Source organism: Fringilla coelebs, assembly GCF_963513975.1.
Source record: "Fringilla coelebs genome assembly, chromosome: Z".
Lineage (NCBI taxonomy): Eukaryota > Metazoa > Chordata > Aves > Passeriformes > Fringillidae > Fringilla > Fringilla coelebs.
In genome coordinates this window covers 82,841,372-82,853,972 of record NC_140031.1, presented here as the reverse complement: position 1 = coordinate 82,853,972, position 12,601 = coordinate 82,841,372, and the positions used below count along the sequence as shown (strand labels likewise).

The following is a 12,601-nucleotide window of genomic DNA, read 5'->3' as shown; positions in this document are numbered from 1 at the left end:
GATTCAATTCTAATAAATCACAGAATCCCAGGATGGGACCTTAAAGCCCACCTAGTGTCATCACTGGCCTGGCCAGGGACACTTTCCACTACCCCAGGTGTTTGATAATCAAAATGAAGAGTATTTAATATGATAAATAATGTCCTTGCAATGCTAACAAATTAAATTCCCAATGCCCATAAATCTGAGTTTAAGTCCTGATACCATGACCAAAGTTTGACTGCACTACTTACACAACAATATAAATAAAACCTCTTTTTATTCAATGGAATAGGAGCAGAACAATCTGTCTCACCTGACAATTTTCCACCTGCAATTACTGCTAATCCTAAATAGATTTACTCCTTTGCCCTAAATAACAGCACTGCCACCCATACAGGTGTCCTTCCAGAGCAGTGATGCTCTCTGCAGAGCCCAGGTATTTGGTGATCCAATTATGGAGTCATTTGTGAACTTGAATTTTGTGGACTTAAATTTTGTGTAGGTTAGGATGTGGAGCACAAGAAAGAAGAAGCTTGCAAAAACACTGGTTAAATGACAGCAAAAATGGAAAAAATATCCTCATAAAAAGTGGCATGAGATTTGCCTGCTGTGTGACTAATGGTGCTGCATAAAGGATCAGCTCACTCTTATAAGGCAGCACAGCAGAGCTTCTCTTTCTACCTCCAAAAATGGCAAATACATTTCAGGGCCACGTAAAAAATATAGCAAATATTTTGCAAATATATTTTATTTTACATTTACATATGTTTTGCTGGCCGCTCAGCAGAGATTGTGAAGAACTGCACAACTGGTTTGTAGCAAGAGGACCCAAAACTGTACAGACAGTTGTGAACAGGCTTGGAAGGCAAAGCTATTCAATAATTTAGAGTTTAGTTGTTATTCAAACAAGAAGCCACCAGGGACATTTTCTGAAATGGGGAAGCAAAAATGCACAGTGTGGGCACAACAAGCACACTGTGAAACAAAACACTGGCAGCACCAGTGAGGAACACCACCACCCACGTGCTGCCGACTGCAGTGCTGACAGAACACCGAGGAAACTCCTGGATTTCTGATTTCTGTTCCAGGGCTGCACCAGGACTGTCTGTCCCCTGCCTTGTCCCTCTGGGACAGAGCCACAGAGATGCTCGAGGGGAACATGGGTCAAATGGTAGCCTGGACATCTCACTTTTCTCTGCTGCCTGTGCCAAAATTTAGATCAACGGTGGATGAACGAAAAAGTTTACAGAATTTGGAGGTATTTTTGGCCAAGTTAGAGGGTATTAGTATTTTCCTCCTAAACAGCATAATCAGTGAGGAGGAGGAGGAGGAAACACCTACTCCACTCCCGATCTGCCTTGCCAATGTCAGTCTTTGATTACAACACACACTTCTCTAAAGAAAGCAAGTGAAGGGATTCTTCTTTTAATCCTAAATGTTTATGAAAATGACAGATTTTTAATCTCAATTCTGTACAGTTGGAACTTAGAACAGTTTTTTTTGGTAAAACAGGAGGTTTGTTTTAAAAAGCGATTACGAAAACAAGTCCTGGGAATCTCCAAGCTAAGCAAAGACAGAGAATATAGACTAAGTATAGGCCTGTCACTAAGGATAACCCCTCTGTAGAACATACCTGTGGTCCTAATGGCACCATTCCCCTTGGAGGAGTCATCCTCTGCATCGGCCCACCCATGTTTGGATGACCTGCAAACAAAATATAAAATACATTACATTTCTACATGCAATACACAGCTGATTTAATCATGCAAGACACAATCACCTTCTACAGCTACTTTTAACGAGTCATCTCTTTCTAATTAACAGAAAAGCCTAAGGATCAGCAGGAAGAAAGGTGCCAGTCTGTGAGGACAGCACTGTGGAGAGGTCCCACACTCACCCTGCTGCCGTGTGGGGTCCATCCCGCTGGGCAGGAGGGGCTGACTCCCCGGGACACCTCCAAGGGCCTGAGGCAGGGAAAACACAGCATAAAACCACAGAATGCCTTGAAATTCATGTTAAAGACACAGCACACACATTTCATTCCTAATTCCTGGATGTTTCCTCTGAGTCAGGTGTTAACGTGCTTTTAAATTCCCACATTAATCTGCCCTCTGGGTTTACTGAATTAGGTTTAAAGCTCATTTTTACAGGATTTTACCTGCAGCTGGGTCAGGTGGAAAAATGCTTTTATGAATGGATCTTTGTAGCTGATCCATGAGGTGCTATTTAGCATTTCAAAGCACCATCACATTTTCAGTAAAAATGTATCCTGAGTGAGCAGAAAGTCAGAATGGTTTGGGTTGGAAGGGACCTTAAAGCTCATCTCCTTCCAACCCATCTGCCATGGGCAGGGACCCTTTCCACAACTCCAGGACCAAACTACCACCTAATCAAAATTTGGCCCTTAAAACTGCACCACAACAGCTTATTGCTTCCACACCCTGCCCATCCATGCCATACCTTGAGTAATGACAGTGCTGCTAAAGCAGCAATTAATGAATTTAGCATAATGGGAGTGCAGCAAGAGCTGCAGTTCACTGGGATTATGTGACTACCTTCCACTCTGAAATACCACAGTGTGCCGAGAAAAACACTTCTGAAACCAAACCTGCAGGCTGGCAGTGCTTCCAGCCACCACATCCCACCTGCCAGGATTCACTGAGCTCAGGCACAGAGGGTGTGAAACCCAAACCCTTGGCTCTGGAGCTCAGATTGTCTGAGCTAATACTACCCTGGCTAAGATCGTATTGGGAAGTGCAAAAATCAGGAGTGAACTGAGGTACAGCAGTAAAATGTTATCAGATATTAAGTGCTAATGGCACTGCCCAGATGATAACCTCATCAAGGTTTATTAAGTCCCCCAGTACCCTGGTGAGACAGTAGCCCTGGTACAGGTAGCTTTACCTGATCCCAAATATCACCAGGCAGAGCAACACCTGGGCAAGTCTTGCCACCTGATACATCCAACTCACTGAAATTTAGATTTCCTAACTTCTGGTGACAGTATGTCAAAAGTAATGACAAATTTGTTGAAACTGTGTTACTCAAATATAAGAAATAGCCAGAAATGAGGCTGGGGTATAGTGTGACAATCAAAAGGCAGTCCTGGAAACCAAAGTTGAACCAAATTACCCATTCCATTTATCCTTTCTACCTTTCCCAGTATTGTAAATGACCTAGTTTTCCTCTCAGAGCTCCACTGATGTTTTTCTGTCTGCTTGTCTTTAACTTTTCATCTGCTGACAACTCTTTCTCCTCCTCTTTCTGCACTATGGAGAACTTGAAAACACAAATGCTCTCTACTTCCAGAACGCTCTTCTCACAGATGGGCCAGGAAAGGTCCCTGCTGACGAACAGCAGCTCATTACTCATCCTTGTCTCGCTGGCATTGCACATCCTTAGATGGAGATGAGAGAAAATTGGGAATTCAGTGCTTTTAGAAAGTTGCCAGACTGTCTTTGGGAGCCACAGGGCACTTCATGAGACCTGTGTCTCACCAATAATCCCCGTATTTACTGTGGAATACATATAATTTGTATGTCCCCCAGAGATGGGCAGGAGAGAAGCATTTGACACAGCAGTGAGTGCCAGAGGGACAGAACCCTCACCCCGGGCACAGCAGCAGGGACCAGCCTTACCTGGTTGGGTATTCTGAGAGGTGGCCTTGGGCCTCCAGGGTACCGGGGGGACATGAAAGGCTGCAGGGAGAGAAGGAAACAGCATAATAATAACATTATTATTATATAATCCCACTCATCCTGTAAATCCATCCATCCCACCCTGTGGCACTGCCATGCTCACACCCATCCAGCCTGAACACTCCCATGGAGAGCTCTGGCCATTGTTCCACAAGGTTTAGCAGTATTACAGAAATTCAGAGATTCTCAGCCAACCCATCTATCAGGATAAATTATTTAACAATTTGTTTCAGCACTTCTAAGCGCAGAATATAAAAAAATTAATGCATTAATAGTGAAGAATAAACCAAAATGAGACATCTGTACTTTCCACTGCAGAAGGGGGAAAGATGGAACCTTGGAAGAGAAAACAAAAGTGTTCCTAGGAAAGTTCAGATGTAAGGAAGATCAAAATAATTCACAAATACTTTTCATTCCCTTCTTCATAATACAATGAAAAGCAACAGAAAATTTACCCTGTGGGGGCACAGATTCCCAGTTCATGATGCAAATATTTAGATTTCTGCTGGTTTTAGTCACCATGTCAACTCAGTGCTGCACTCCTGCCATGCCTCCCTGCTCACACACTGGATCTCCTCTCTCACCCCTCACTTTATACCCAAATCTGGCACACCATCCACACCTTGAGAGGTTCTGCTGGTTCTTGGCTACCCCTGAGCTACCTCACAGCCCACAGACAAGGCACAGGCCCCCAGATAGTTGGGTGGTACTGGCAGCAAAAACATTTAACTTCTCAGCTCATTCCACCCCAAAATGTGGCAATAGCCTAGAAATATAAAAAGATGAGTGGCAAATCTACAGGAAAATGCACAAATATCTGACTAAACAGAAGATGAAGAGGATGGCTTTGGCAAGCAGGAGTACCTACAGCTCCAGAAGAAAATGAAGAGATAAAAGAGTGCTGTGACTGAGCACGGGGAAAAAGGACTGATTGAGACTAGCAATAGCTAGCAGAGAAAGTGCAATTATTTTACCAATAATTACTACTGGAATTTTTCCTATGATCTTACATCAATAAATTAATGAAACCTTTCACATCCTGGAATCAGATGAAAGCTGAAATAATGTAACCTACATAAACACACACTCAAAGTAGGGCTAGAAAGCAATTTAAAGTACAGAGGGTTTACAAACTGGAGAAGAAAGTTCAATAACAATTGTGAATAGATTAATAAAAAGATACTTGAAATGATGTGCTGTAGAGGAGAGAGGCTCCTTTGTGCATTCTCTGATGGTGAGAACCTCTGATAAGAAAGAGAAAGGGCTGTGCATGTGACGAGGCCCTCGTGAAACAGTAGAACTGTCAGGAAATTAGAATTACAACCATTTCCACAGAGCTGAACCGAGTGCAGCCACTCCAGTGAGGACCCTGGGTTTGACTTGTCTCCTCCAGCAAATGAAACTCAACTTTATTTAGAGCTGCAGCACAAAAGAGGGGAAACCTGAATTGTCTCTGAATCCAGCCATGTCTAAAGAGAAGAAACAGCCTACTAATATGCAATACTAACAAAAAACCTACTCCTTCCAAGCCTACAAGTATTATATACTGTAAATATTCATCTTTTTATGTATTCTCACACCCAGGTGGAGCTGCAATCAGTGACAAGCATATTTCAGCCAGTTCCTATGGTTTGGCTTTCCAAAAAAATGTTACCAGTACAAACTTAAATATTCTCATTTTTGTGTCAATGACTGAACTTCTCCCTCTCCACTACCAATATATTGTATATATTGTATTGTGTATTCCATATACTATTTGTCCACAAAAAGGTTCTAACAAGAGGTTTCAAGACAACAACGAAATTCTGTCCAACATTTTAATGAAAATATATGAAATACTCTCAGTTTTTCATGACAGTGGAGTGGTTTTAAAGTCCCCACACACATAACTGAGCACTGGATTGTGAAAGACACCAACTCACGCAGCAGACACTTTGTGCCATGTGTTTATTCACCACTTCCCTTGTCATTTCCAGAACACCTGGCATTAATCTCTGAGTTAGTTTTACTTTAATTTCCTAGTCTTGTTTTTTTTTTTTTTTTTTTATTAGGAGTTGCTGGAATGTCCATTAGGGAGGAACCACTCTGGGCCTCCATTTCTTACAGCAGGCATCCTTCTTGACTCTTGGCAACTTCTCCTTCCCCTTCTCCTGCAGCACAAACACCCCTGAACTTACTGGGCTCAGAATACTGGGACTCAATTAAAGCAGTGCCCACAGACCTTGACCTGGTCACTCAGACATTGTTTCTGAAGGTGAAAATAAAATATTTGCATGCTGAAGACTTTGACATTTCTGCCTATTGCCTCAGCCTTGTGTAACTCAAAATTCAGCATTTAAAATGCACCTTAAATGGATGCTCACACTGAATTTTCAGGAAGACAGACTCTTTATTTGTCTAGGAGTTAAGCTTCAAAAATACTCAATAATGCAGCAGCCAATTTCAGCTGTGGGGTAGAGAGAAGACAGAAGGACTAAAATCAACTTCTACAATGGAGTTCAAGAACTGGCAGACACAAGGTGTTAGGAAAAGCAAAAGAAAACACTCTAAAGCAAGCAAGCAAGCAAACAAACAAACAACAATAACAACAAACAAAACAAAACCCCCAAAAGAGAAACTCTCCCAAAGAAACAACAAACTCTCCAAAAACCCAAATAAAAACTCCCAACCAAACAAAAAGCAACCACATCAAAACCCAAACAACCAAACAACACAAAAAAAAAAACCCAAAAAAATCAAACCAAAGGACACATAAAAGACTCAACTCAATTAGAAAACAAACCTACACAAACAAAACCAAACCTCCTGCAAAATCCCTCAAAACTAAAACTATAAAACAAGACAGAAACAAACAAGCAACCACAAAAACAAAAGGGGAAACCCCCAAACTCAAAACAAACCCCAACCAAACCCAAATAAGCAAACAAAAAACTCCCCAAAATTGAATAAACAAAGAAACAGGCAAGCAAGCCGGACCTAAGGCACTGCTGAGATGGAGGTGCCACCAATACCTGCTGGCAGCAATATATTGTGATTCCTACCCACAGGTATGAAATTCACTACATTGGCATCACAAGGAGTATCCTGAAGGCTGCCAATCCTGCAGCTGAGAGCCAAGGAAGAAGAAACTTCTACTAAACTGGGTGAAAAAGAAGCCAGAAAGAAAAAACTTTTTGTGCAGTCACTGCAGAATATTTGCATCTACCAACTTACAGTGAAGGTTTAAAAAAAAAGCCCAAAAACCTACAAGGAGGTAAGTATTAGAATACTAGAATAATAGAGATGACACCAAAAAAAATTAGGGTGTGAAATGTTAACTTTAATAAGCTTCCTGCTCTTACAGCACCATTTCGTGTTGAATTACTAAAAGTGCTTTAAAGAAAGGCAAGTTCAGGTACTTGAATGATGGTGCCAGAAGCTGTAGCACTTTTTTGTTATCTCTCTGCTCAGGAATAATCCATCTGTGTACAGGGACAGCAAAGGGTATCTCATAACCTGTGTGTTTAATGCAGGTCTGAGAGGTGTGTGTGCTGTGCAACATCAAAACCTTCTAAAATCCTATTTTTCTTGCTTCTCAACACAACAGAAAATAAGTTTCTCCATGGGAAAGTGTTTGAGAAAGCAATGTTGAAGCACAATGGCCTCACTGCCCACATTCTGGTGCCAGAAAATGTGATTTTAGAGGAAGTATCCAGCAGGAAGCTGATGCCATGAAGGCACAGAGGCTGGGATGTTTCTTACTCTTCTTTAGTTGTTCAGGAGACACTCAAATATTATGTGGATCAGTTTTCACTTCCACCTAATAGTGATGACATAAGGAATTCAGAGAGTGGCATTCTACTAAGCATGACATACTTCAATAAATCTATTATTTCTTTAATATTACTTCCCTTCCAAAAGCTAGGAGTGTAATTTACTTCCTTCCAGAAATAGGTTTCTTGCACTGACATTTTTATCCTGTTTTTCCTCATACCTTTACATTTATCAATCACATTTTGTCTCACAGAAGTTTGTAAAATTTACAATAACCCACAGCCCAGAGAAGTAATCCCGAATATTTAAATTCCTATTGAGACTTAATTGACTGTAAATACATTGACCACAAATCAAAAATCACATGGTGAGACACAGCTTCACACTTGGTGTGGAGAAGAAATGGCAATAATTGATTTTTACAACTCAGCCACCTACAGCACAAACATAAACACCACTTATCCTAGCAGCTGAAAATGGAACCACAGACCTTATTTGTACACACTACAAGTGATCTTAAATTAATTGTGCTGCTACTTGAGGTGCAAGTATGGAAAACAGTTTAGGCTGCAAGAGACAAAGTGGCATTTCCTCTGGTAATTCTGAAAATGACCCAAACTTTACATCTCTCCATTTAGAAGTTCTAAATTATCACAAGTGAAAGAATCCAAAAATCTTTGTTCTCTTCTCTGTTTAAAAAACAGTAGCCAAGTCACACAATCTGTGTAAAATACAATTCATCTTCACCTTTTTTGTGTTTAAACTCTACTCCAGACTAACAGGTTTGGCATCACTTATTGTTATGATTATTAGTATTAGTATCCAAATGATAAAAAATAAGACTGGTGGCCATTTTTATTTCATTTTCCTATAAGGGTAAATAATATGTTAATATATCTCTTTAAGACTCCAGTGTTTTAGGAAATGCTCTAGAGGTGTTTTACACCTACATTTCACATTCCCAAACCAAGGGGAGTTTTCCCTCCTAGAAGGACCACTGGGAACCATTGAATATGTGTGAATTTAATTTGTGCAAGTTACCCTGCAATTCATTTTTCATTTCATTGATTTTTATTTTTTAGTTTCCTCTGTGATTTTTTTGGTGGCATCTCCCTCAGCAGTGACAACCACTCAAGTTTCAGGACACTCCTAAAACATTTTAGTTTTAACCAGGACTAAACTCAATATGATTTTTTTTCAGAAATATTTCAGAGATGAAATTTGGGTTGTACACTGCACATCCTGCAGTCTGCCAGTGCAAACCAAAACAGCTAATTTTATCTGTGTTATTTCACATGAAAACGTGATATTCTCGGCATTGAGAGAGGATTTCTCTCTAAACTACCCTTTCCTGATGACAAAAGCCATTTCCACGAGCAAGTTCTTTACTGTGCTTCAGAAAAAAGATCCCTAAAAAATAATTCCTGTATTTATGGTTTGCTAAGAGCAGTCTGACAACTCATAAATACCAACAGTAAGAGATGTGATTTTATTCAGATTAAGAGCAAATTTTTTTCCCCTACATTGAAGAGCTCCTTCCACATCCAGAATTCCAAGTTACAGCAATATCAGCTTTTAAATATAAATTTCATGTTTTATCCCTGGTCCAGGAACACCACGTGGAAGGACACTGCAACACACACCTTGTCTGGTGTGGAAAAATGAAAAAACAATTCCATGCTTAAAAGCCAGAAAGAAACAAAACCAATAAGAAAAGGCAGAACCAAAATGTTTGGTCCCCAGCAAAACATTTGTCTGAGGTGCTGCAAGCCAGTTCTGCTTTCAGATGATCTGCAGGAATTGCACTGTTATTACATCTGTGTCACTTTGTGGAGAACAGAAATATCTGAAGCTCAAGAGTTCATAATTGTGAGAGAAAGTTGCTAAGTTCTGCACATGATATTTAAAGGAATTTTTAAAATAAATTCAAATGTTGTAAGAGTACTTATGTGAATTATTATTACTTATATGAATTTTAAATTGGGTAAATAGTTTTTATATTATTTTATCAAATGCAGATGGAAGGGAAAACAGGGTATTTCAAACATGACAAGCCAAAACATCCAAGATCACCCTAAAAGGCCTCAAAATAGAAGTCCCTTCATTTTTAGAACTTAGACATCATCCAGACAGATGACTGAAAGCATTTTCCCCAGATTGATAAACCTGATTTTGATACACAGCTGATATTTTGGAACAGCTGATTAATTCCTCAAGCTCAGCAGTTTTAATTTGTTCCAATAGTTATGGGCAGTAAAAGTATTGCCACAATTGCAGGATGGGATTATTCAGGCCAGCAGATCCAGGATAACTTTACTTTTTAGCAGTTGACTTTACTGCTGGTATTTAGGGAAAGAAACCTAAACAGGAGAAACCCAAAAATTACTTACAGATCTTTCTAGATGATAATACCTTCTCACATAGTGTAATAACTCAAACCAATTTTAAGAAATTGAATATTTTACAATGCAGAGTGATACTGCTGAGGACAAAAATGCACATATGCTAATTCTACAAAGAATCAGACCTAAAATTGTATTAATTTGAGTATTCCCAGACTGCTCCACTGGGGTGGGTGCATGGACATTCCATAAATACAATAAGGAATTATATAAACTCAGAGGGGAAAAGATACCCTTAAAAATCTTATTTTCAAAGCTTCTCCAGGCTACCAAAGCTTCTTTCTTTGCTCATTAGCTTCACGTGCAGCCCTGGTGATGTTTCATTCTTCCATCACCACGTTTTCACAACCCAGGATGGTTCTCAATCTTCTGGCACTTCCCTGTATCTGCCCTGCTCAGAATCTTTAACTTCTCACTCCTTCCCCTGCAATTGCCCCACCTGCTGCGCTGGAATTGAGGCTGGCTGTGAACCTGTGCCAAATCCAGCTAATTCTGCCCTTCTGTTACAGTTTGTAGTCACCTCAGTTTTACAGAGAAGGTAGTGCTGCAAAAATGGGGAAGACAGGAGGAGGATCAGCACTGGGAGGTGGGTGATGGATTCTGGGACAGATAATGAGGTGTGGCTGCTGGAAGGGAGGAGACAAAATATGGGAAAACTCTGGGAAACCAGGAGACTGTGTGAGCATTAAGGGGAAAGCTGAAAGAGTTCCAAGGGGCTCAAAAAGAAACCAGAAATTTTTAGTCTGACAGAGATACAGATGGTGGTTCTGCACAGACCACGCTGAGCCACAGTAGAACCTCTGACTCCATCTGTGACATTCCACAGCTGGAATAGGGATTCCTCATTCTCTGCACAAATAACAACCCCAGTGGACAATTCACTCCAAAATGGCTTTAAAGAGGTGCTGAGTGATTCCTCCCTCCACATTTTCCTTCCTTTACTTGCTGTAACCAAACACTGCATTTATTGTGTCTGGAATACAAGCTCTATTTTTTAGAAATGTGTCATGCCATGACTTTACTGTAAATACGGTCAATATTAGCAATGAACTAAAATTGTACATTACAGAGATATTTTAAAGCCTGACACTGTGCCTTACAAATCCATTTTCTTTTCATGTGTAAGTAGTTCACCATTTCTGTTGCAAAATGCAGGAGATGCATGTTACTACTTTTTAATTTGCTGGCTTTGCTTATTCTCACTTGACTACGTAATAAACTTTGATTTATGTCTATTTACATATGGTAAATATATATTTGTTATACATTCATATATAACCAATATAAATGTTTTTTATGTGTATATACACGTTTATATTTGTTTTCCTGGCAAACTTTACTATTTGAAATATATATTTATATCTCAAATAGTAATGCTAGGCAGGTAAATAAAGTCCTTTTTGCTCATGTGCCTTACTGTAATAATGCTCTCCTGAAGCATTAGGTCAGCTCCACTATGGCAAACAAGGCTAAAAATAATACTTGAGAATAGTATGGATTGAGGTAAAACGAGCACGAGCAGCTGCCACTAGATGGCAAGACAGGCTCACATTACTTTGCAGGGCTGGGTTCAGGCTGGTTTTTATTTTTTTTCCCTTTATATAAGAGGAATATGTAACATTTGTATTTCAAACATGGTGTCGACACTTCTCTCCCATGCCATTCCAAGTTTATCTGGTGATCTGAAGTTGGTGAACGAAGCCAACCACTTGAAAAGCCCTTTAGAAAACACAGGCACCACGGAACTAATGTTTAGTGGTAAATTGAACTGGAAGATTAAAAAAAAAAAAGATCTCTTTAATCTCTTTAAAAAAGACATTTTAACAAATGTGCTGAAAAAAGTAATGTGTTTAAAAGAAAGGGCGCTTCAGTTATGTGTGAAAAGGTAGAGACAAGTGTTAGAATTTGACTTTTAACAGAGTTACCAAATTAAACAAATGAACTGTCAACTGTAGAACACCCTGCTTGCCCTACAACTCCCAGCAGGGTCTCAGGTGAGTGCCTCTAAAGCCACTCACACTCCTCACACAGCCAGACCCGAGGACAGCTGGGGTTTAATTAAACATACATTCAAGGGTTTCTCCTGGCTGCAGAGCAAAAGCAGCAGGCTGGGTCAGACTCTGGCCAGTGCTGGTGTCAGTGACTCGGAGAACCAGTGGCTTTAAGGTCCCCTGCCCACAGCTGGGCACACCAGTGGCTTTAAGGTACCTTCCAAACCATTCCATGCCTCTCTGCATTTAGGAGTGCTAAAACTGGAAATTTAACTAAAAGGCAAATAAAATCCTGTGAAATCAATACTTTACATTCTGCTTAAAAACTCCAAGCGCCTCAATGAACACACACTCCCAAACTTCCATCTGGCCTCTGCTCTTTTGCTTACTAACACCAGCATTGTCCACAAGGATCAAATAAATGGTCTGCAAAAACACCAATGTGGCATCTCTCAAATTGTTTAACTGCCTTAAAATATCAGTGAAGAGCAGGATGGAAATGGTCCTCAGTACCTGAAGAGAGCAGCAGTTGCACTGCAAGACTGGATGTGGGAACCTGAAAGTCTCTGAATTCCACAACCTGAAACTCTTTGATACAAGAAGATTTAACTGACTGTAAATAAGTTTGTAAGAGCCTTGTGTAAAGATGTGGCTGCTGACATTATATACATCCACCAACATTAGACCCAAAGGTAATTATTTATTGTGATCTTAGTCAGCCTTTCAGCTGCTCAGTTGCTATGTCAGGGTCAGAGAGGGCTTCAGAACCAGGGAG

The 12,601-nt window shown here is 40.1% G+C and overlaps 1 protein-coding gene across 6 annotated transcripts in view; it reads right to left on the bottom strand.

Annotated features, from left to right (window-relative positions):
* Positions 1 to 12,601, bottom strand: part of SSBP2 (single stranded DNA binding protein 2) — a 134,859-nt gene that overhangs the window by 28,522 nt on the left and 93,736 nt on the right. For all 6 annotated transcript variants that reach the window (XR_014616933.1, XM_084225744.1, XM_084225745.1 and 3 more), the window contains 3 exons: positions 3,621 to 3,680; positions 1,880 to 1,946; positions 1,616 to 1,686 (listed from right to left, as the gene is read on the bottom strand). Coding sequence is in view for 5 of the 6 variants with exons in the window: in XM_084225744.1 (XP_084081870.1) it covers positions 1,616 to 1,686; positions 1,880 to 1,946; positions 3,621 to 3,680 (198 nt within the window). In the remaining variant the exon portion in view is untranslated. The remainder of the gene's footprint in view (positions 1 to 1,615; positions 1,687 to 1,879; positions 1,947 to 3,620; positions 3,681 to 12,601) is intronic.